Source organism: Hypanus sabinus, chromosome 22 (genome assembly GCF_030144855.1).
Source record: "Hypanus sabinus isolate sHypSab1 chromosome 22, sHypSab1.hap1, whole genome shotgun sequence".
Taxonomy (NCBI): Eukaryota; Metazoa; Chordata; class Chondrichthyes; order Myliobatiformes; family Dasyatidae; genus Hypanus; species Hypanus sabinus.
This window is the reverse complement of record NC_082727.1, coordinates 45,879,599-45,904,584: the sequence shown is the minus strand read 5'-3', so window position 1 is coordinate 45,904,584 and position 24,986 is coordinate 45,879,599. Positions and strand designations below refer to the sequence as shown.

General features: G+C 40.7%; 1 protein-coding gene and 1 long non-coding RNA gene across 2 annotated transcripts in view; one reads left to right on the top strand and one right to left on the bottom strand.

Moving 5' to 3' along the window:
* Positions 1 to 824: 824 nt before the first annotated feature.
* LOC132379580 (uncharacterized) lies at positions 825 to 12,003 on the bottom strand. The gene is made up of 3 exons (XR_009507473.1): positions 11,826 to 12,003; positions 3,160 to 3,242; positions 825 to 1,707 (listed from the first exon to the last, which is right to left on the bottom strand). It is a non-coding gene; the product is annotated as an uncharacterized LOC132379580 (long non-coding RNA).
* Positions 9,083 to 24,986, top strand: part of ppp2r2d (protein phosphatase 2, regulatory subunit B, delta) — a 59,025-nt gene continuing 43,121 nt past the window's right edge. The window contains exons 1-2 of the mRNA XM_059947660.1: positions 9,083 to 11,617; positions 11,714 to 11,794. Of these exons, the coding sequence (XP_059803643.1) occupies positions 11,611 to 11,617; positions 11,714 to 11,794 (88 nt within the window). The 5' untranslated portion in view covers positions 9,083 to 11,610. The remainder of the gene's footprint in view (positions 11,618 to 11,713; positions 11,795 to 24,986) is intronic.

Below are 24,986 nucleotides of genomic sequence, written 5' to 3'. Positions count from 1 at the left end.
AGAAGTTAAGCGGCCGCCAACCCTGAGAGGGATACTGATTCGGAGGATGAGGACCTGGATGTGTGGTATATGCTGCCTTTTGCTAACTCCCCATTGAGGAAGAGACTCCGAGCCCTAATCCCACAGAGTCAGGTGAAATTGGAGGGGCTATCTGAGGACAGCCTGGATTGCAGCGGGACCCTGCAAGTGATAAAGTAGGGCTTGGCCACGGGACAGAGGGGTCCGGGTTGCAGGTGGGCATGAGTGATAGGACAGGGGAGGCCTCACCAGGTAGACCAGAAGTATCCCCAGTTGTGTTGGAACCTGAAGAGTTAGGTGAGGGGGGAACAGACATCTCAGAGAATTAGGAGTCCACCAGATAGGCTGGCCTATGTAGCACCAGGGGAGCAGAGTGTGGCCCCTACTGTTTTGGGGAGCTATGCCACTGCCTTTTACACCTGAGTTGGACTTTGTGCTTTGCAGGAAGGGCTGGCGAATTATCTCAATATCATGAGGACATGACTAAATTTGGTGGGGAGAGAGTGTAACACGCTGTAATGTTTCACATTAATGTAATGGTTTCTCTGTAGCAGCAGTGTTTGGATTATGATTAGAGATAATGGGAACTTTGGAATGTGCAGGGGTCAATGAGGGGAGATATTTTTCTTATGTGCCCAAGCGAAGGTTTCATGGTCTTTTGCTCAGCAGAAAAAGGAGAGAGAAGATGCCAGAATGGGGAAGTTGTAGTCTGCAGGACAGAGTGGACTTGGAATGGGGTCAGGAGTTGATGCCGGGGGGGGGGGGGGGGGGGCGCGGAAACTGATGGAGAACGGACAGGCTGGAAAACCATGAGCTCCAATATTGCACATTAGTTTGTTTCATGAGAATGGGCCTTTTTTCTGTTTGGTTTCTTTACTAACCTATAGTCAAATTAAGAACTATAAAGCACAATCGTTTAATTGCATATTGTATACTGTTTGTTATTTTGCAGTACTGATTTGTATGGGAACATATCACACAGCATCCACCCAAACAAGATTTTTTGTGTGGCCGGAAGAGTGTGGAAGAGGCTGTCTTCCCCTAGATTAAACCACTAGCTGAACCTAAGGGTTACACACATAAGTATCTTTCTTCTCCAGATATGTAAGGACAGTATGTAGACCAGTGGCTACTATGTCATCTGTCGATCAGTTGTGTCAGTAGGCAAATTGTAGGGGGTCCAGTTTGGGTGATAGCATGCTACAGATGTAGGCCTTGACCAGCATCTCAAAGCATTTTCTTATTATTGAGGTGAGTACGACAGGACACTAGTTGTTCAGGCATGTTACCTTGGTCTTTTTGGTACAGGGACATTGGTGGATAATTTGAAGCAGGAGGGCACTCTACACTGGGAGAGGGAGAGATTAAAAATCTCTGTAAATGCACAGCCAGTTGTGCTGTGCATGTCCTTAGTACTCGTCCTGGGACGCCGTCCAGTCCTGCAACCTTGCGACTGTCCACTCGCTGGCAACGTCTGTGTACCTCAGAGATGACCAAGTTGCAGGCTATAGCAGTGACTTTCCTCAGATGCTCAGACATCCAATCAAACGTAATAGCAATTGAGCTCATCTAGGAGAGAGGCCGTGAAGTTGGCCGCACCACTACGTTTGGCTTTTAAGTCTGCGATGGTATGCAACTCTTGCCACAAGTCACGTGTGCTATTCGTAGTGCAGGAGTGATTAGCTCTATCTGGAATGAAGGGATGAAGGAATTAAACCTAAATATAGCTTTTATTCAACTTTAAATGATTTTTAAAATTTACAATAACCAGCTAACGTATTAACCGGTACGTCTTTGGAATGTGGGTGAAAACCCACACATTCACAGGGAGGATGTACGTAAAACCCTTTACAGATAATTCCGGATTTGAACACCAAACTGTGACACTCCAAGCTGTAATAACGTCATGCTAACTTCAATGCGACCATGGTGCCCTTTTGAAGGGGCTTAATAATCCTTCATTCATTCATGCATTCAATTGGAAATGAGCACCCCAGTACTATCTGCCACAAGCGGGACTCCTGCAGGGCCAAACATCTCAATTCTGATTCCCATTCCCATTCTGATGTGCTGATCCATAGCCTCCTCTTAAGCCAAGGTGAGGCCACCCTCAGAGTGGAGAAACAACACCTTATACTCCATTTAGACACCTTCCAACTTGGTGGCGTGAATATTGATTTCTCCCTCAGGTGAACACATTTCCAACCCCCCCCCCCTCCCTTCCTCTATTCCCTACTCTGACTTTCCTCTTCTTCTCACTGGCCTATTACTTCCTCTTGCATCTCCTCCTCCTTCCCTTACCTGTCTACTCTCCTCTCCTATTGGATTCTTTCTTCTCCAGCCCTTGACCTTTACCACCCATCTAGCTTCACCTATCACCTTCCAGCTAGGCTCTTTCCCCTTCCCTACACTGTTTGATTCAGGCATCGTTCCCCTTCTCTTTTCAGTCCAGATGAAGAGACTTGGGCAGAATTGTTGACTCTTTTCCACAGATGCTTCCTGACAATGTTCCCTTGAAGGTGTGTACATGAACACAATCTTTTGCTACTAGCGCACAAAGGAATTTAAACTGCACACAAAAGCTTGTCACCTTCTACCTCGTTGGCATGTTAAGTATATTTCACAATCGTACATAATCACATTTCCTTTTCCAGTTTCTGATACAGATGGTGTTGACAACTTGAAGCTTGTGATGATTTGTCTGCAAATTTTGGAACTAGTTTATTTATACTGTCTATATTGAAGAAATTATTCAGTGAGCACATGTTATCATTGGGCAAAAAAATTGCACACTATTTTTGTGCACACTTGTCATTTCAAATTAGAGGGTACATTGCTGCCTGATTTTGTGTCTGTTGAGTTCGATATGAAATTTATGAAAGCAGACTTCTATATCAGTACAACAGAAATGAAACATAGAACATAGAAAACGTACAGCACAATACAGGCCCTTCAGCCCACAAAGATGTGTCGAACATGCCCTTACCTTAGAAATTACTTAGGGTTATGCAGAGCCCTCTATCTTTCTAAGCTCCATGTACCTATCCAGAAGTCTCTTAAAAGACCCTATCATATTCACCTCCACCACCGTCGCTGGCAGCCCATTCTGTGCCCTCACCATTCTCTGCGTAAAAAACTTACCTCTGACATCTCCTCTGTATGCTTCAATTGTTCAAAGACAAAATAGAACAGATCCTGGAAGCCTGATTGATCAAGTCATTGATCTGAAACATAAATCAGTTTTTCTCGCTACAGATGCTATCCAACCTGCTGAAATATAAGTACTTCAATTACAACTGATAAAGCAAGCCCTCTCTCACAATTCTCTTCTAGGGCCTGTTGAAACTTCGGATGTTTCTTTCAAGTTACTTTTAAAATGCCAACAAAGAGCCTATGTAGTCAATGCAAATGATATTGTATAAAAACAGAATGTTAGGAGAATTCAGCAGATCAAGTTACATTTATGGAAGTAAAATACGTAATCGTATTTCAGGTTAAAACCCTGCATAAGAACTGAGGGGGAATAGGAGAGATTGCAAGTATATAGTAATACAAAGGAGGGGTAGGATTGATGCCGACAGGTGATAGGTGGAATAAGATGGGGTGTGATGGATGGATGTAACCAAATGGGGGAAGGGGATGGGAGGGATGAGTTCAGGAAGAAACTAGGTGAATAGGTGATAGGTGTGTGGGAGGGAAACACTGGGAGTATGGACAATCTGAAAGTGCAAATTTCAGATTTGACTCATGCCATTGGGTTGTAAGCCACCCAAGTGATATATGAGATACTACTCTTCCAGTTTGCTTTGACCTGCACAGTTCTTCCAGATTTGTTCCTTTTTCCTAGCTTCCAGCATCTGCCGTCTCTTTTGTATTCATTTGAAATTACATTTGAATTACAGCAACAAGATATACATGTAATGACATATAAAATGGAAAGAACAAATGTAGAGGGTTTATCTCAAAATGTCAGGACTACTTCTCAGACAAGGAAACATTAATAGATAAGGGTATCCTTGGAAACAAAATGATTCAAAATCGCACGGTGACTAACGGTGAGCAGAGCATTAAGCACAATGATGTGATAAAAGCCTCTGGCAAAATTCTACCAAAGAATGAGATCAGCATATGGCCAACTGCCACATCTGTATTTTAAGTACACTTAATAAGTAATGAATACAAAAACAAACAGGGTCAAGTATGTCTCTAAGCTGTTACAAAAAGTTTTCAATGTGGTGGGCAAACATGCAGTGCTTGTTGATACAAAGAACAAGGGATGATGTCCTGTGGAATGAGTAGAGAAAATTAGGCAAGATAGTGAAATGCTGAACTGTGAGGGCAGTGATCTGCAGATTGACCTTGGGGCCACATGCTAGTGAGTCCAGGAATAAGAAGATCGGCCAGATGAATGCATGGCTGAATAGCTGGTGCAGGGGACAGAGATTAGGGTTCTTGGATTGTTGGGATCTCTTTTGAGATACAAGCAAGCTGTTCAAGAGGAGGGGACCAATATCCTAGTTGTGTAATTTTCCTTTGCCACTGGCGAAGGTTTAAACAAGTTTGGTGGGGTATGGTACACAGAGTGAAGTCAGTCAGAAGACAGGGGTACGTGTAACAACTAATGTTCGTAAGCTTAGTGATCAGGATAGATGTGCTTACAGCTAAAGACCGAATGGGACCATTACGTTAAAATGCATTCATTTCAATGCATGTAGCTTGACAGGTAAAGCAGATGAATTCAGGGTGTGGATTGAGTCTGGGATAACAGAAACATGATTGAACAGGACTGGCAGCTGAATGTTCCAAATTCCAGGTAAGAGAGGTGGGGTGTGGCCACTTTAATAAGAGATGGCATAGCATAGGGAAGATAATCTTCAGGGATCATCTAACAGGGCTTTTTGGATAGAACTTAAAAATAAGAAGCGATTGATACCTTGGTGTGAAGGCCTCCATTAGTCTTGGAAAGTTTCCAGGGTGCAAGCCTAGATAAGGTTTTTTTTTATGGAAGACCAGCAGTTGCCCAAGCTGCAAGTCTCCCCTCTCCACACCACCGATGTTGTCCAAGGGAAGGGCACTAGGACCCATGCAGCTTGGCACCAGTGTCGTCGCTGAGCAATGTGTGGTTAAGTGCCTTGCTGAAGGACACACATGCAGCCTCAGCCAAGGCTCGAACTAACAACCTTCAGATCACTAGACAAACGCCTTAACCACCTGGCCACGCACTAACACATACCTTGGTAAAACAATACAGTACAACAGACTTCCCCAAGAGTCAGCGAGATATTGAGGAAAAGCTGCATCGAGAAATTGCACATATTTCTACGAATAGTAGGGTCGTGCTGGGGGTGGGGGTAATTTCAATTTTCCTGGTATTCACTGGGCCACCTAGAGTGCAAATGGCCTGGATGAGGTGGAATTTATGCGGTACATTTAAGATGCTTCCTCACTCAATTTATAGAGGAATCTACTCAAGAAAGAGTAATACTGGACCTCCTCTCAGGGAATGAGGTGGGCCGAGTAACTGGGTTGTAGGTGGAGAACACTTTGGATCCAGTGACCACAATCCTATTGGCTTTAAAATAATCATGGAAAACAATAGAACAGGTCCACAGGCTAAATTCCTGAACTGAAGCAGAGCCAACTTTAAGGGAATTAGGCAGGATCCAGCTGGAGTTGACTGGGGAACTCGACACAAAAGCAAAGGAACAGTTGGCAAGTGGAAGAGTCCAGAGGTAGCTTGTTCCTGTTAGGGTGAATATAGAAATAACAAGTGGAGTGATAACAAGAGATATCACAGCTCTGGTCAGGATAAAGAAGCTAGTGTGGATACAAATGAATCTCTTGACAAATATTTAAAAAGTTTAAAAGCTGGCTTAAAACAAAGATCAAGAGCATATAAGGAGGGTATAGTGGATTGGGCAGGGAGGGTTAAAGATAATCCCAAGAAGTTCTTCAGTTATAACAGTAAAAAGATGAATAGGGAGAAATTCTTAAACACCATCAGGTCCACCTATGTGTGGAGCTACAGGAGATGTCTGAGATTTTTAATGTTTATTTCTTTTTGGTGTTTACTACGGAGAGTATCATTGATGCCAAACAAATGGTGGTAAAAATAATGAGGGTTTGGAACATATGCACATCACAAGAAAGGGTATACTTAGGGTGGACAGATCCCCACAGCTTGACTAAGTGCACCACAGGACCTTATTGCAGACCTGGGAAGAAACCTTGTAGAGATAATTGCTTCGTTACGAGCCTCTGGTGAGGTCCCAAAAGACTGAAGGGTAGTTAATGTTGCTGCACTGTTCAAGAAGGGTAGCAAGGACAGGCCAAGGAACTACAGGCTGATGAGCTTGATGTCAGTTGTAGGGAAGTTGCTGAAGGGAATTCTGAGGGACAAGATCTACCATCACTTGGATAGTTAAGGCCTCATCAAGAATTGTCAGTCTGGTTTTATTCATGGAGGTAATGTCTGTCAAATTTTTTGGAGGTTTTCAAAGAGATTACTGACTCAATGGATGAAGGTAGGGTCGGGGATGTCTATGTGGACTTTAATAAGGCTTTTTATAGTGTCCCATATGGCAGGCTGATCTGGAAGATGAGGTTGCATAAGATTCAGGAGCTAGCACGGTGTACTCAGATACATCACTCCATGCTTATCTGAGATATCTTAACCAGTTAGAGAGAAGGGCTAAGGAACAGCAAATGGATTAAAGCTTAGATAAGCATGAGGTGATGTAATTTGCACATTCAAACCAGGTCAGACCCTATACAATGAATGGCAATGACAAGTGTGGAACAGAAGAACCTGGGAGGACAAGTGCACAGTGTGTTGAAAGTTCCATAAGTAGACTGAGTGGTGAAGAAGACACTTAATTATCTGCATTCATCAGTCAGGGCATCTAGTTTAGGAGTAGGAACATTATGCTGCAATTACATTGTGTAAGTCAGAGAGACCGCACTTTAAGTGTCATGTACAGTTTTTGTCACCCTGTTATGGGAAAGAACTTGTCAAGCTGGAGTGGATGCAGACTGGACTTCAGTGCCTGAGTTACAGAGAGGTTGGCCATGCTGGTTTTTCCTTGGAGTAGGACTATGAGAGGTGACCTCAAAGAAGTTTATAACATCATGGATAGGGTGGATGGTCAGTCTTTATCCCAGGGTTGAGGAATTCCAAAATAGAGGGCACACATACAAGAGGGGAGAGATTTACGGGTGATTTGAGAGGTGACTTCTTCATACCGAGTACCCGGAATGACCTGCCAGAGAAGTGGTTGAGGTGGTACAATTGCATTTGGATAGGTACATGGAGGAAAGTGTTTGGAGGATTACCGGCTGAATGCAGGCAACTGTGATTATCAGGGAGGATGCTGTAGTCAGCATGAATCAGTTGGGTCAAATTGCCTGTTCTCATGCTGTATTACTCTATAATTCCATGAACAAAACCAACGAGAACAAATATGGACCTGAAATGTTAACTCTGTTTCTCTTTCACTGACTGTCAATGCCACTTCCGGTCCCTCTCCCTTACTCATTGACAGCACTAATTTTCAAATGTTTGCCTGTCTCCACCTTGAATATATTTAATAACTCTACTCCAGAGTTCTCTCCAAAGTTATGCAATTCTTTGAAACTTCATCTTGATCTCAAATAGATTACCTACCAATGCCCCTCTAGGGGAACTATCTCGAGCATCCACTCTGTCAATTCCTCATGGGATCCCATACTTCAGTAATATATCCTTCAAAATGATGGGCAAGGAGAAAGAGTAGAAAATGGAGAGAATGCAAGAGAGGGAAAGTGGCAAATTCTTGCCCATCACTTTTGCCCCTTCCTCTGTTTTACTACCTTTGAGCCCTCATCCCTATTCCCTTTCACCCGGACCCGTTCCCTTCTCTCTCCTTTGCTTTTCCCTTCTTCATGACCTCCCATTCTTAAACCTTTCCCTAATGCTTCACAGAATTATTGAATGCCTTCTGGAAATCTAGAGGAGGAGAGTAGGCAGAGGTGGAGTGAGGAGAGGTAGGCAAGGGATGGGATATAAGCTTTATATTGATTAAGAAGAGGTGTGGAAGTGAAATGATGGAGGGACAGAAAGAAAGCAATAGAGAGAGGTAGTAGAAGTATTTTGTCCCTTTGAGGGCTTGTTTGTCGTATTCTCTCTGGTCACTGGTATGGGGCGACACCTTCACATTGTTCTCTCTTTCATCCATGCCATTACCTTCTTCTCTAATTCCCATTTCCTACCTTTCTCTTAAATTATTTCTCAAAAGCAAAGCATTTTACCTTTGCAGTATTCTAAAATATTGTTATCCTACAATTGTTTCACAATGTATCAAATTAAATTTATATTTAGTTTTTTTTGGAGAATAGTACAATTACTCAAACACTCGATTATCTCAAGTTGTAAGTGTAATGTTAGGTTATGTTGTAATGTTACAATGTGATTGGTAAACAACAATCAACATCATGTTATTGCTGTCAGCATCAGTCACTGTACTGCTGAGGGAGTGCATGTCTTCCTTTCTCTCCCCCCCCCCACCCAAATTCAGGTTAAAGTATGGTTTTCCTTTACTTTCTAGGATGAAGACCAACACTGATTACACATACTGGTGGATAACCACATTCATGACCTGCTGTAGCCCTCCACATGAAAGTACTGCCACAATGTTCCAGAATTTACACTCAGCAATGATGAAGGAAACGTTACCATGTAGCTGGTACAATGTTTTCAGTATAAGGGCTGTTCTGGAGCTGTGAGCATTCGAAGGGGCCTGTTGGCTATTTTTCAAAACTGATGATATGGTCAATATGTTGTTGGTAAAAGAATTACTTGGTTAGTAGCTTTCATTCTTGTAGAGATATTTTGTACCTCACAGTACAAGTCTTGATCAAGGGAGGTCACAGTGTTTTAAAGTTCTAATTCATGTTTTCAAACTTAGCTTCAAATTCAAAATTAATTTATTATCAAAGTACATATATGTTACCATATACAAACCTGAGATACATTTTCTTGTGGATATACCCAGTAAATCTACAAGATAATAACCATAACAGAATCACTGAACAATTGCCCAAATAGTCATTCAACCAGAATGCATAAGACAACAGACTGTGTAAATACAAAAGAAATAATAAATAAATAAATAAATAAATAAGCAAGCAAGCAATAAAGATCGACAACATGAGATGAAGAATCCTTGAAAGTTAGTGCTTCGTTGTGGAAATATTTCAATGATGGGATAGTGAAGTTATCCCCTTTGGTTCAAGAGCCTGATGGTTGAGGGGTAATAACTGTTGCTGAAGCTGGTGGTGTGTACTGAGGTTCCTGTACCTTCTTCCTAATGGCAGCAGTGAAAAGAAAGTATGTCCTGGCTGGTGCGGGTCCCTGATGATAGATGATAGCATTTCATGTATATGTGCTCTGTGGCCTGGAGGACTTTACCCATGATGTACCATGCCAGATCCACTGCTTTTTGTAGGATTTTCCATTGAGCTTTTCATAGCAGGCAGTGATACAGTCAGAAATATATTGTCCACTATAGATCTATTGAAGTTTGTCAAAGTTTTAGATGTCATGCCAAATCTGCACAAATTCCTAAGGAATTAAAGGCGTTGTCATGCTTTCTTTGTAATTACACTTAAATGCTGGGCTCAGGACAGATCCCTCAAAATAATAACACCTAGGATTTTAAAGTTGCTAACCCTCTCCATCTCTGATTATCCTATAAGTTGCTAGTTTTCCTCTCCTGAATTCTTAAGATTAGCTCCTTGGTCTTGCTGACATTGAGTAAGAGGTCATAGTTATGGCACTACTCAGCAAGATTTTCAGTCTCCCTCCAATATGCTGACCTATCACCTCCTTCGATTCAGCCTACAACAGTGGTGTACTCAGCAAACCTGAATATGGCATTGGAGCTAAGCTTAGCCACGAGTCATAGGTGTAAAGCCAGTCGAACAGAGAACTAAGTTCACAGCTTTGTGGTATACCTGTGCTGTTGGAGATTATGGAGGAGATGTATTACCAATCCAAACCACTGAGGAAATCCAGGAACTATAAGAAGATATTGAGGCCAAGGTCTTGGAGCTTATGACTAATTTTGCGGGGATGATAGTAGTGAATGCTGAGCTGTGGTTGATAAAGAGCATCCTGATGTATGCATTTATTGATCAAATGTTTACAAAAAGATTGTAAATTGTAAATGATCTAAGTGACAAACTACTAGTTATGTTCTGCATCACAGCATCACTCAACTTAGTACCCAAATACATCAGTTCACAGCAGCCAACAGGTGGAGGAGCATGCAGTCTGATGCTCCAGATTCCAGCATCTGCATTCTCCTGAAACCAGTCATCCAAACGTCCCACAGCCCTTCTCAAACTCAAAGCCGAGCTTGTTGCCTTTTGCCCAAGTTCAAGTAAACAGGGAAGCAATGAAAAACACTACAGCAACACAACATCAAACAACTAGTATTCACAAGAAAAATATTAATTATACTCAATTTCTACAAGAAAGAACACAATCATTTTTTTAGAACTGGTCCTTTGTTCTGTGATCTTGTGACCTTTTATCCTACTCTAAGACCAATCTAACTCTTCCTTCTAAAATAGCTCTATCATTCATGTACCCATCTTAAGAGTCTCTTAAGTATCCCTAATGTATCTGCCCAAACCACAACCCCTTGAGAACATTCCATGCAACAGGTGGGTCTCAGACCAAAATATTGACTGTTCTCTTTTCCATAGATGTTGCCTGGTCTGCTGAGTTCCTCCAGCATTTTGTGTGTTGCTTGGATTTCCAGCACCTGTAGATGATCTCTTATGAGAACATTCTTATGAGAACTTAGCACTCTCCGTATAAAACCTGCCCCTCACATCCACCGTATACATTCTTCCAATCACTTTACACATCCTCTCTCGCATTAGCCATTGGCACCCTGGCAAAAGTATGCTGATTCCCCACTCTGTCATCAGCTTATACAAATAAACTCCATTGTACTGCAACGTGGTCACAGTGTTGCTATACTGAGACAGAGATTGGAGTGTCTTGCAGAGTTTCTCCAGCATTTTGCGTGTGTTGCTCAAGATCTCCGCTATCTGCAGAATCTCTTGCGTTAGTGATTCGGGCTGGGCAAGTTGATGTATGAACCCAATGGTGAATGGGGAGTAGCTGCTCTTGAACCTGAGAATTGGACCGACCTCAGGCTTCTGTACCTCCTGTCCAATGGCAGCTGATAGAAAATGACATGGGGAGGATGGTGGGGATATTTGATGGCAGGTGTTGCACTCTCTAAGTACTGCCAAGGGTGGGTAGGGATTTGCCCGTGGTGTCCCCTACGTTACTGCGTTTTCGGATTCCTGTCTCCTGCCTGTGCGCGCTCCCGACACAAACCGTGACGCGGCCCCTTTAAGGAGCTCGGCAGCGCGCACAGAGCGACGTCACTGAATCATGTCGACGGGCGGTGTCCGCCATCTTGGCGGGTTGCTGACAGTCCGCCGGCGCTGATCGATGTTTCCCTCCTCGCCATCGTCTTCCAAGCCAAATCGCCGGGAAGCACCCGCCCACCCAGCCAGCGGGAGCATCTGACGGCCATGGCGGGTAAGAACGGGTGCATATCGAAGTCTCCGGGTTGCCCACTCTCTCCCCCTCGCCAGGCCTGCCGTCCCTGACAGCGTGTGTTTTTGCCTTTGCCAGGGATCGGAGTCGGCGGTAACAACGACCTGCAGTGGTGTTTCTCCCAGGTGAAAGGCGCCGTCGACGAGGACGTGGCGGAAGGTGAGTGCTTGTTAAAGAGGTCAGGCCTTACCTCTGGGGCGGGGTTGTCGCGCCGGGTGCCAGGCTTGACATACCCACCGGGTGCCATTCCCGGAGGTGGCATAGACCCGCATCCATCCCGCCTTCCCCTTTCGCCACTTGGTTAATTTTGAGCAGCAGCCGGAATAAAAGGTTCCCGGTGTGGGAGTGACGTAAATGGTGTGCGCCTGCCTGGCGTGGGGACTGGGTGAAGGCATGTGACGCGCTCCAGACAATGTGCGATCGCACCTTTACCGATTAAAGGGATAAAGGCCCAAGATAGGAACATTAAAATCCCTTTTTGTGTGTGTGTGTAGGGGGGTGGGGAGAGATGAGCTGAATGAAAGGTTTAATGTATTGTTGGAGTTGATCATAGTCATATGGCATTTATGCCACCTTTCATTAAATCACTGGTTATGGCACAGAAAGATGCAATTTGACCCATCTGTTCCGGAATTCTGATGCAGGGTGTCCTCAGTGCCTTTTCTCTAACACATGCTGCTCAGCCCACTGAATACCTCCAGCTGACAGGATTTTCCAATTTTTTTTATGCCATGGAGCCTTATTAACCAAGGGGTCAGTGGATTGCAGGTTGGGTACTCCAGTTTGTATATATAGTTTCCTCATGAACGCCACAAATGCAATCTGCCTCCTTCATCTCTGCAGACAGTGCATTCCAGTATCCAAAGAGCATTGGAAGATCTGACTGAATGAACACAGTGCTCATTTGAGTTTGGTGAACAATTAACTCTGATGCTGGTGTTCAGAGAACCATAGTGGAAGAATTTAAAAAGAAATATGTTACTATATCTAATTGAGTTGTGGGTTAAAATACCACAATACTGAAGCTTCAATTTATATATCATGTTTTCTTTTTATGCTAAATAGTTCAACATTAAAATTGTAATGTCTACCTGTTGGATAAGAAAGCTCTAAAGTATAAAAACTTAAGATTTTAGAGAAAAGTTAAGGATTTATTTCAGTGTAAATGTTGATAACTTATTGTCTTGCATGGATTATGAACTAGTTAAGGATATTATGCATTGTCATCCAAAATAGTGAACCAGTTTAATTTTTTTTATTAAAATCACCCATGTTACCTCATTTAAATGGAGCTCATTATTCCCTGTGTATTTCAATCCACATCATGTGAATTCAACATTGGTTGTAGTATCAATAGAATATTAGTGAGATGAAATAATTATTCTAGTTCACTAATAAATTTGTGAGGTGGTGGAATAATTTGTATTTGTGAAATAGAGCTGTGGCACAAAATCATTGTAGTTGAAGAGCTTGAGTTCTTAATATAATCTAGAAGAAATAAAGACAACCTTTTTTATACTGAATGCTTGATTATGAAAGATGGAACCTTGAGGATGATGACAGTGGAAATTGCTGAACACAATTATGTTGTAAAATGATTCTTTATAAGAATTAACAAACTTAGACGAATGTTAGAAAATAGTAGTTCATTTCTTGTATTCAGATCATGGTTAGCCATGGAACTAGTTTCATTAATTTGTATCTGTCTCCTTACATGTTGTCTTCATTAACTTAATATCTGATTAACATTTATAATGTACTTGTCTGGTTCAGTGACTGTACTTCTATTGCACGTTTTAATATCCATTGTATTGTGGGAAACCTGTTGATCAAATTGATAAAACAAAAGCCATTTGAGTATTTTGGAACATGATTGGCTCTTTTGCATCTTGTCAGATAATAAAATCATATGACTTTTAAGAAGCATAATGGTCTCCCTTTAATATGGTACTGGATGGAGAAATGTGAAGAAAAGTGATACTAGAATTGGATATAAATAGAGGAAGATAAACTGGGTTGAGCATTAACTTATGGAAATTCAATTCCATTCAAATAAAACTGACTTGATTTGCACTGTTAGATGGATATTTTAAGTGAATAGTAACTTACAGTTTTATATCACGATTTGCCTGAGGGATTCATTATTGTATTCTGGAGCATATTTCCAGCATTGTAGTCTGTTATTTGCCCACCTTAGTTTATTATCTTCAACAATGACTCAGCAATTATCGTCATTTCTGTGAGTTTTCCTATGCTACTTCATTTTGTGGCAAGTGTAAAATTTTTTGATAAATATGATTGCAATACTATCGAGATAGAAAGTATTACATAGAAACATAGAAAATAGGTGCAGGAATAGGCCATTTGGCCCTTTGAGCCTGCACCACCATTCAGTATGATCATGGTTGATCATCCAACTCAGAACCCTGTAGCTGCTTTCTCTCCATACCCCCTGGTCCCTTTAGCCACAAGGGCCATATCTAACTTTGATCCATTAAAGTTAATCTGTTACACAAGATTCTGCAGCTGTTTGAAATTGAGCAATGTCCACAAAATGCTGGAGGATTTCAGCAAGTCAGGCAGCATCTATGGAGGGAATAGTCAGTCGATGTTTCAGGCCGAGACCCTTTATCAGGACTGGAAAGGAAAGAGGCAGAAACCAGAATTTTGGGTGGCACAGTAGCGTAGTGGTTAGCTCAGCCCTTTACTATATCAGTGACCTGGGTTCAATTCTGGCCGCTGCCTGTAAAAGGAGTGTATGTGTCTTGCCTGTGATTGCATTGGTTTCCTCCAGGTGCTCTGGTTTCCTCCCACAGTCCAAGGCCGTACCAGTTGGTAGGTTAATTGGTCATTGTAAATTGTCCAGTGACTAGGCTAGGATTAAATAAGGTGATTGCTGGGCAGCATGGTTCAAAGGGCTGGAAAGGCCTATTCCATGTTGTATCTCAATAAATAAATAAGGTGGGAGGGAGTGGAAGGAGTAAAAGCTTGTAGGTGATAAATTAATCTGCTGTTTAGTTTAAAATCGCAAAGTGGCATTGCTGCATCCTTGATAAGAGTGTTGATAGTCATTTTTCTCAAATTGAAATTAATGAATTTTACCAGAATGATGAAGGTTAAATGGTTAATTGGTATTTATCTTATTGCTGTTTTGTTTTGCCTGAAAACTACTAGTATTGTAATATAAAAGCAAAATGCTGAGACTTTTAGAAATGCTCAGAAGGTTGCACTGCATATTTGGGAAGAGAAACAGTTGATGTTTCAGGTCAGTGGCCTCTTGCTAAAGTTAAAAGATCATGTTTGGTTTGAAAAATGGAATAGAGGGAAAATGACAAAAGCAACAGTATAAAATGAAGTGATGAACGAATGAGGGACTTGAGGGGGATGGATGTAAATGTAAGTAGCTGACTCATTATCTGAAATTATGTTTGAGTATATGCACTGTGCGTTCAAAAGATGAGATCCTATGTTTGAATCTGATAATTATGTTGATATCCAGAAGGTTGTTATGTAGAAATTTAGTAATATAATAGTTTATCACTGTAAAATGAAATAACAGTTTCAATTGTCACTTTGGAAATTCAGCTAGCAGTTTCCAGTTTTATACCTTTGACATACTTTCTGTGCCAGAATTTAATCTTTTCTCTATGAACTGCAGTTTTTCAGGAATTGCAGGGATATTGGAATCCATTACTCAGTGAATAACTATTTTTGAACACATTGGGGATAATTAAGACTTCCCACCACAGTTCTAGATTGGGACCTCACGACCCCTAGTCATTTCCATCATTATCCTTAAACCTCATTCTCTCTCATAATCTCTGTGACCTCTGTAATCCTTCTAACCATCTGACCCCAAGATTTTACTCAATCCCTGATATACACTTTTCCCGCTAGTTACTTGATTTATTTCATGCATTAAATATTTCTTTTGCCATAATTTCTACTGCATCACTACCACTGACATCAACATGGGTGCCAAATGGTCTATTACCACAATTCAATCCAGCTCCCCATACCTGATTTTACTGTCAAGTCTTGAAAGTGAAATGTCTCAGTTGCTATTTGTGGTGTGTGAATTGAGTCAAAGAAGCCAATGATGGCCTGCCACACTACAAGTCCATCAAACCCAGTTGTGCACACTAGAATTAGTAGTTCTGATGCATAACCACACATCTATCTTGCCTCTCTGGCCCTGAAATTGCCTTCATCTTGGCATGGTCAATGATGCTTATTCTACTTTTTATTCGCCATGCACTCCAATTCATCCTCTGATGTGTACAAATTCACTGGACGTTTTCTAGTGGCCTAGTTTACATCTATAAATCATATTGTTGGTTTGTTGCATTTTTGAACTACTGTCATCTATACCAATGGGATATTTTATTTTATTTAGAGATACAGCATGATAACAGGCCCTTTGGGTCTAATGAGCATGTGTTGCCTACTTACACCCATGTGAGCAATTGACCTACTATCCTGTATATCTTTTGGAATGTGGGAAGAAACAGGAGCATCTGGGGAAGCCCACATGGTCACAGGGACAATGTGGATCACTGCACTGTAATCACATTATGCTCACCACTGCGCTACCATGCCACACCCCCCCCCCCACCTTGCTTTCGCAGATCTGATTTTTGCAATCTATCACTGAATTGTTCCCTTTTTTTTAAATGCACTTTGACCACACTTCTGATTTTTCTTCAAATCTTCATTGACTGTTTTTGTTTACATCTTAAAAGTTTGTTAAATGAATTATTAAATTGAAAAATGATAGTTCATTTTAAATAGGAAGGAATTGAATTTGTACCTCAGGCTGAAGAGCATGAACTCCCAGAGGGGACATTCTCACACTGCAGTATCATGTTTGAAAGCTATCATTCCATCCCTTTCCTTTTAACAACAAACTCTGTGATTGAAGTTCACGAGTTGGCATGTTTCAAATTTGTTGGATATAGTTTGCTGTTGAAATGCCCAAGTTAACGCTGTTATCTAACACAAAGTTGTTACGACCTCTGTGTGCATTTCACTAAAGTATAAAAGCCTATATTTTCCATTCAGGATTATTTGGCAATAACTAGATGCTAATTAGGAATGCAGACTCTCTGTACTCCATAAGTAACATGGCAGTTTTCAAATTGTTGCATTCAGATTTATAATGCCACTGTATGGAGGTAGAGAAAGAATGACTTTAAAATGAGCCTGTCTGTTACCTGAGAAATTTTTGATGCAGGTAAATGTGGTTCAAAGGGTCCACAGAAGGTTCATGAGAATTATACCGGGAAGGAAAGGGTAAGCTGATAAGGAGCATTTGATAGCTCAAGGCCTGTATTCACCGGAGTTTTGAAGAAATGGAGGATGGGTGTCTCATTGAGACGTAGCGAATATTGAAAGTCCTAGTTAGAGTGGATATTGAGGGGATGTTTCCAACAGTGAGGAAGTGTAGGACCAGAGGGGAGAGCCTCAAATAGAAAGACATCCCTTTAGAATAGAAATGAGGAATTTCTTTAGCCAGAAGGTGGTGAATCTATGGAATTCATTGCTCCAGACAGCTGTCGAGGCCGAATCGCTGACTATATTTAAAGTGGAGGTTGACACGTTTTTGATAAGTAAGGGTGTCAAAAGTTACAGGCAGAACTCAGGAGAATGGGGTTGAGGAGGATAATAAATCAGCCATGCTAGAATGGCAAATCATACTCAGTGGGTTGAATGGCCTAATTCTGCTCCGAAGTCTTATTGGTTAGTATTGGTTCTTTGTGGTGGGCCGAAGAGAGAGTTCCTGTGCTCCACAACTCTGACTCTGTATCCCTAGCAGCATTGGCAATGCGGGCAGGTATCTTGTATATCTTGTGGCAAGTGGCTTGTCTTCTATTATCACAAAGACTTCCCACAATCTACGTTGCCCAAGTGGGGAATGTGATAAAATGCTTTCCTCCTGCCTGGATAAATGCACATTCAAAAACATATTTAAAAACTTGGCATCATCCAAGTAAAAGCATTATGATTAATTGGCATCTTAAACATTCACTCCTTCCACTACATTTACAGTATGGTTTAATGTACATCATTTGCAGACTGGTTTGTAGCAGGAAAATAAAAGGAAAATGGAAACGAAAAATAAAAATAACTCTGGGGTACTCCGCCTCTATCCAGACATACTGACCAGTTTTCCCAAGCGATACTGATGATGATTGGGAATGCGTAGGATGACATAATAATCCCGCTGTACTATCCACAGCTGTATGGCGCTTGTTTTACCACAGTCAGGTTCCCTACCCCCATATGGTTCTTGGCCTAGTGCTTCAATCACCAACTCGACAGTCATTGCATCACCACTGACTGATGTAGTTCCTCCAGAATGGTTGGGAAGCCCAGTACCCACGTGCAGTCAGACCGGACCCCTGAACAAGTGCCATTGGTTTTACCTACAGGCTCAGTATCCGTTGCCCATGAGGACGTATCCTAACTCAGAAGCTGGAGTGGCGGAACAAGCACCTGTGCAAATCCATAAGCCCTGGACTCCTTCCAAACTCTGTGGTATACTGAATGCCGCCCCTGACATAAAGGTCGACCCCCAAGGGTTCTGTAATTATTTAAGAACTGTCCTGACTATTCATTCCGCTAACTCCTGAGATTTGTTCCCTCTGGCTATGGCCGCCCTTACTCCTACTGATCAGACTCGATTCACCACTCGGCTCAGACATGGAAACTGCGACCAACAAGAGAGCAGAAATTAAATGGGATGCTGCTTCCTGGCTTCCCTTGTACCCCACATGCAAATGCACACTTCCCTCCCATGGCAAAAGTGAGGAATCTCACAACTGGAGCACTTCTGGATGATAGCTTTCCCCTCCTACAGGGTGGCCCACAATTCAAAGGGGTGTTCGAGTCCCCCAGAATAGTCAATCAAGTTGAGAGGTTTGAGTTCCCTGGATTAGTCTGTCAAGACAGGTGGTTCGAGTCTCCCGGAATAGTAAGCCAAGACTTACTATTCCCACTATAATGGGAGGCCACTAAGAGACCTATGACAACTCGGATGTACAAAACTGTTACAGATTCAAGGCTATAATTGCTGCCAAAGGTGCATCTACTAAATACTGACTTGAAGGGGTGAATACTTAAGTAATCAATTATTTTGTACTTTATAATTAATTTAGATCACTTTGTAGTAAGTTGTTTTCACTTTGACACGAAAGAGTCTTTATCTGTTCATCAGTATCAAAAAAGTCAAGTTAAATCCACTGTGATTCAATGTTGTAAAACAATAAAATATGAAAACTTCCAAGGGGGGTGAATACTTTTTATAGGCACTGTAATTTTATAAACTTTAGGGAATACAAACCCAGACTGTTCAACCATTTCCTGTCATTAGAGTACTTCAATCCAGGTCACATCCTGATGAATCTTCTCTGCATTCCTCCAGCACAATCACATCCTTCCTATAGTGTAGCAGTCACAATTTTCCAAATGCAGATTAACCAGCACTTTGTAAGGTTGCAATATGTTGTCCCAGATTTTTTTTTCTGTAGTTGAACTTTTTTGAACCCAGAATAAGGCTGTATACAAAGAAAGTTAAAATGCTGTTTGATAATTCTTATATGTATTCATTGAAACTTTTATTTGAAGAAATGGCCTTTCCCAAAAGCCTGGATTTGGTTTTGATATTTTTGCATAAGACCATTGCTTTTGATAATTTTAGGCTAATTTTACAATCAAAACATATACAGTGCAACTCTTTCAAGATGTTTCAGTCAAATTAAACCTGATCAAATACACTTCTTCTCAGGCTAACATTTACTTAGTGGTTTTGCAAATTTATTTGAAGGTAGTTTGCATATTTCTGAAATAAAATTTACGTATGAGGTTAAATTGGCATCTTGGTTAAAGCTTCTTTCTGTCTTTGTATTTCTCAGACCTAGTAATGATTAATTGAAGTATTCATGTCAACAAAAATGCCTCATTTTCACAGACAATATGAAAAAATTCATTGCTGTTGATTTGTGAAAAACAATGCACTCTTAATAAAAAGTGAATTGCATTCAGACAAAAACTTTTTAAGAGAAAAAATAGATAAAGAGATTGAGGAAGTAGAAATGATGGAAGAGTAATGGGGAAAAGTATGAAATTAGCTTCATATTTTGGCCCTGCAATGTTTAAACCATTTGTAGTCTGCACTTGCTACGTACTTTATCCTCAATGTCTTGACTTTAGTGTTGCCCTTTCCACACCAGTGACAACTGTATGCCAACATTTCATAAACATTTCAGTTTTGTCAGTTTGCTAATTGATAAATCTAGCTATTATTGCTTTTTTCTCTCTCATTATTAGCTGTATTGTGGTCTGACTTATCCAGAATTGTGAGCTTTGTTTTTTATCACCTATCTTGTTTTTTTTTTGTATAGGTAACTTAAAACTGTTTATTCTTTTAAACAGATTTTCTTTAGTAGAGTAGTGGTTAGCATAATGCTTTTACAGTGCTAGCGACCAAGGTTCAATTCAGCCACTATCTGTAAGGACATTCTCATCTTGACCGTGTAGGTTTCCTCCAGGTGCTCCAGTTTCCTCCTACATTTCAAAGATGCATGATTTGATTAATTGGTCACATCAATGTAGTTGGGCATGCACGGTCTCATTGGGCCTGAAGGGCCTGTAACTGAGATTTATCTTTAAATAAAATAGATATTTTAGTTAAAAATGCAGCTTCGGCCACTCAAACTTATCACAGACTCTAACCTATTCACCAAGCTCTTTCCTGATCTTTCCTGGCTTTTCATTGGGGAAATGTGCATTGCATTACACTGTATTTTTCCAGAAGGATTATAAATTATAAATGTTGCATGATGTGCTGATTTTTTGGATGAAGTGCACTTATAATTCTGGTTGGATTCTTTATTAGTTCTGTTTTGGGACAATCATAACTAACCAGTTAATCTGTCCATGGAGTATAAAAACTTAATGGCTTCAGGATAGAAACAGTCAGTTACTTGAAATTCAAGCGCTAAGGGAATTCTTTAAATAATAAAGAACCTCTGAGAATTAGATCAAAAGTTGGAATTCTGCTATTACATTTACAAGTGCCAGTAAATGTAATACAGAGACAAGTATGTGATTTTGCTTTAGTAGTTTTCAGAGGTTCTCTAACGCAAAGCATGCATACAGTATGGTGTTTCTGTTTAGTGTAATTATTTGCTTATTGTGTCAAAGATATTAATCAAAGAATTATGACTGACGGCTGTTATCTCATGCAATTGGAATTTTTACAGCCTTTTTTTTTAGTAAAAATGGACATTCTTCTGTGCATTTTTACTCACAGATTATGCAGCCCTGTTGAATTCAGCACCTTCATACAGGGGCCAAGGTGAGACTTTGGCAGCATGGTAGCATTGCACTTAGTGTAACAATATTACAGTATCAGCAATCCAGGTTCTATTCTGCTGCTGTCCATAAGGAGGTTATTCAGTACGTTCTACCCATGACAATGTGGGTTTCTTCCGGGTGCTCTAGTTTTCTCCCACTTTACAAATTCAAGTGAAATAGTAGGTTAATTGGTCATATGGGTGTAATTGGCCAGCGCAGGCTTGTTCAGTTGGTAGGGTCTGTACCGTGCTATATCTTTAAATAAGAAAAATAAAATAAATAAACTCTACTCTCCTTGATCTGAGATCTCTAATGTTAATTGCAGCTAATTTACATCAGCCTTGGTAATTCCTGTAAGATCAGTACAACCTTTGAACTAAACCTAGTAAAGCTCCTGGTCTTTATGGCTTGGCTAAAACTTTTAACAAACTTCTATAGGTGTGTAGTGGAGAGTATATTGACTGGTTACCTCATGGCTTACTGAGGAAACCAATGCCTTTGAATAGAAATAGAAATCCTACAAAAGGTAATGGATTCAGCCTAGTACATCACAATAAAGCCCTTCCAACCATTGAGCACATCTACATAAAACACTGTTATGGAAAGCTGCATCCATCATCAGGGATACCCACCATCCAGGTCATGCTCCCTTCTTGCTGCTGCCATCAGGTAGAATATACAAGAGATTCAGGATTCATACCAGCAGGTTCAGGAACAGATACTATCGCTCAACCATCAGGCTCTTGAATAAAAGGAATAACTACTCTCATTTGGCCTTCATTGAAATGTTCTACAACCAATGATCTCACTTTAAGGATTCTTTATCTCATTATCTCGAGTTCTCACTATTGCTATTTATTTATATTTGCACTTGCATAGTTTGTTTTCTTTTGCACTCTAGGTAAATCTTCCATTGATCTGTTACTATTCTGTAGATTTGCTGAATATGCCCACAAGAAAATGAATCTCAGGGTTGTATTTGGTGATATATATGTGCTTTAATAATAAAATTAACTTTGAACTTTACTCAGACAAAATGTTTAGGCATTGGGAGAGCCGACAACATTTGTTTTTATTTATTTAGCCAGAATCAGGAGATACAAGTTCATGAAGGTTCTGTGAATACAGGTGGAAGAGGCTTTGTGCCATTACAATTTATGTCACTTAATTCATGCTAATGTGACAATATGGTGACAGCTGTGTAAATTTATGAGAAGAATTTTTCAAGAGGAAGAAAACCAGACTTGGTGAAAGAATCAAAAGCAGCTTTTCACAATCTAAGCTGGCTACTTTTAACAGGAAAGTAAAGACTAGAGGAAAATTACATACAATTCAATAGTTCCATACAAATTATGTGCTTCATATTCATTCCTTATTACTTGCAGCATTGCAGTACGTCTTTGATAGTGGCTTGATGCTGTAAGCCACCAGATTTAAATTCATCTAAGTACTCTTGTAGTGCATTTGAATCAGTTCTGAAATGTGAAACAAGATTATGGAGGAAAAACAGTACATTTCAAAATGATAGGGAGTTTTCTTTAAGTTTTCCCTTCTTTAATGATATATGCATTGAGCTGAATTGAAATCGTACATTTGCAAATTGCACCATCTAATCATTATTGAATAATTAAAGCTAGTTCTATCATAATTTATTTGAATATAGATATTTCACAATGCTGCATTATAATATGAAATATTGTAGCTTATGTACAAAATAAAATACTGTATTGAGAATCTGAAGAGTGTGTGTATATATATATATATGTCTTTTTAGTCCATGCTCTGTTTTGCCATTAGATGATTGTTACTTCTAATATCAGATTCAGTAATAACTCATAAAATATTTTAACAAGTAATTATTTTGTGCATGGTTTCTTACTACTTGTGGGATTTAACTTTAAAATGTCATACAGTAAAATTCTGATAAAGCACTAGCTTCAGGAGGGCACGGAGTGACCACTCCCTGCTGAACATCGACGGTTCCTCAGTAGAGATCATTAAGAGCACCAAATTTCTTGGTGTTCACCTGGTGAAGAATCTCACCTGGTCCCTCAACACTAGCTCCATAGCAAAGAAAGCCCAGCAGCTTCTCTACTTTCTGCGAAGACTGAGGAAAGTCCATCTCCCACCCCCCCCCCCCCCCCCAATCCTCATCACATTCTACAGGGGTTGTATTGAGAGCATCCTGAGCAGAAATTGCACCATCTCGGATCACAAGACCCTGCAGCAGATAGTGAGGTCAGCTGAGAAGATCATCAGGGTTTCTCTTCCCGCCATTACAGACATTTACACTGCAAGCAGCATTATGAAGGACCCCATGCACGCCTCATACAAACTTTTCTCCCTCCTGCCATCTGGGAAAAGGCACCAAAGCATTTGGGCTCTTGTGACCAGGCAATGTAACAGTTTCTTCCGCCAAGCTATCAGACTCTTCAATACCCAGAGCCTGGACTGACACCAACTTACTGCCCTCTACTATGTCTGTTGTCTTGTCTATTATTTATTGTAATGCCTGCACAGTTTTCTGCACTTTATGCAGTCCTGGGTAGCCTAGTGTAGTTTTTTTTCTGTTTTTATGTAGTTCAGTGTAGTTTTTGTACTGTTTCATGGAGCACTATGGTCCTGAAAAATGTCTTGTTTTTACTGTGTACTGTACCAGCAGTTATGGTCAAAATGACAATAAGAAGTAACTTGACTTGACTTGACTATTCAGAACTCTTGATGTTTGGCATCTGGTTTGCCCTTCTGACTTTCTAGGACCCTAGTTTGCAAACTCCCTTCTGAGTTGCTGGCTCCCATGTTCTCTTTTAACTGAACAGTGTCTCTTTTCTCATGCAGAGTAGGCCATAGGAGAAAGGGAAGGAGACGGGGACGCAGGAGAAGTGATAGGCTAGTGAGAAGAAGTGAATGGGCACAGTAGGGAATAGAGAAAGGAGGGAATATCATCCAATAGTCCAAAAAAATCCTGTAACAATGTCCCAAACATGCCAGATTATCTGTACCGCATATATAAATTCAGTACTGTTTATCTGGAGTTTCCTTACTTTAGTTCTTTGGGTGCAAACAGGGTACTCCTGTTTTTATGGAGAGTTTTTTCATGTGAAATTCTAATCTTGGTGAATAATAAGATTTGAATTTGGAGGGGGATAGAATAATACAATACAGTACTGGCCCTTCGGCTCACAATGTTGTACCAATATTTAAACCCTGCCTCCCATATAACCCCCCCACCTTAAATTCCTCCGTATACCTGTCTAGTAGTCTCTTAAATTTATGGTTTGAATTACCAAATTGCAGCATGATAAAACACTCTTCACTTACTCTGGGTGAGGACAGCTTCAGGAAGCTCGATGCCATACAGGACATGCAGTCTGCTTGGTAGGCATAATCATTTATTTACACCACTCCCAACCAACAGTAGCAGCAGTTTGTACCATCTACTGCATAGCAGCAATTCATCAGGACGCCTTATATGGTACCTTCCAAACTCATGACCTCTACCAGCTAAAAGGAAAAGGGAGAAAATACAGAGGCACGCCACCATCCAGAGGTTGCCCTCCCAGTCACATACCATTCAGACTTGAAAATATATCATGGTAACTTTACTGTCACTTGATAAAAATCTTGTAGCTCAGTGAGAGCATTGTTGGCATACACACACCTTAAGGACTGCAGTGGTTCAGGATGACAGCTCGCCACCATCTTCTCAAGGGCAAAGAGGGTGGGAAATCAAGTGCTTGCTCAGCCTGTGAAGCCCACATCCCTGCAACTAATCTTTGTAAACTGCTTACTGGTAAATAATCCTATTTGATAGTGTAACTTTTTGCAGAAGTGTCTGTTTGATTTGTCATCTCTGGAGGCAACGTGTCCTTTGTATTGTTCTTATTAACGCTCAGTTGTTGATGATATCTGTGCTCCTTCAATTGTGACATATTGCACATTTCTAATTAGCTGCTAAGTTCTCTATTCCTTTGCTGAATCTTTAACACCACTC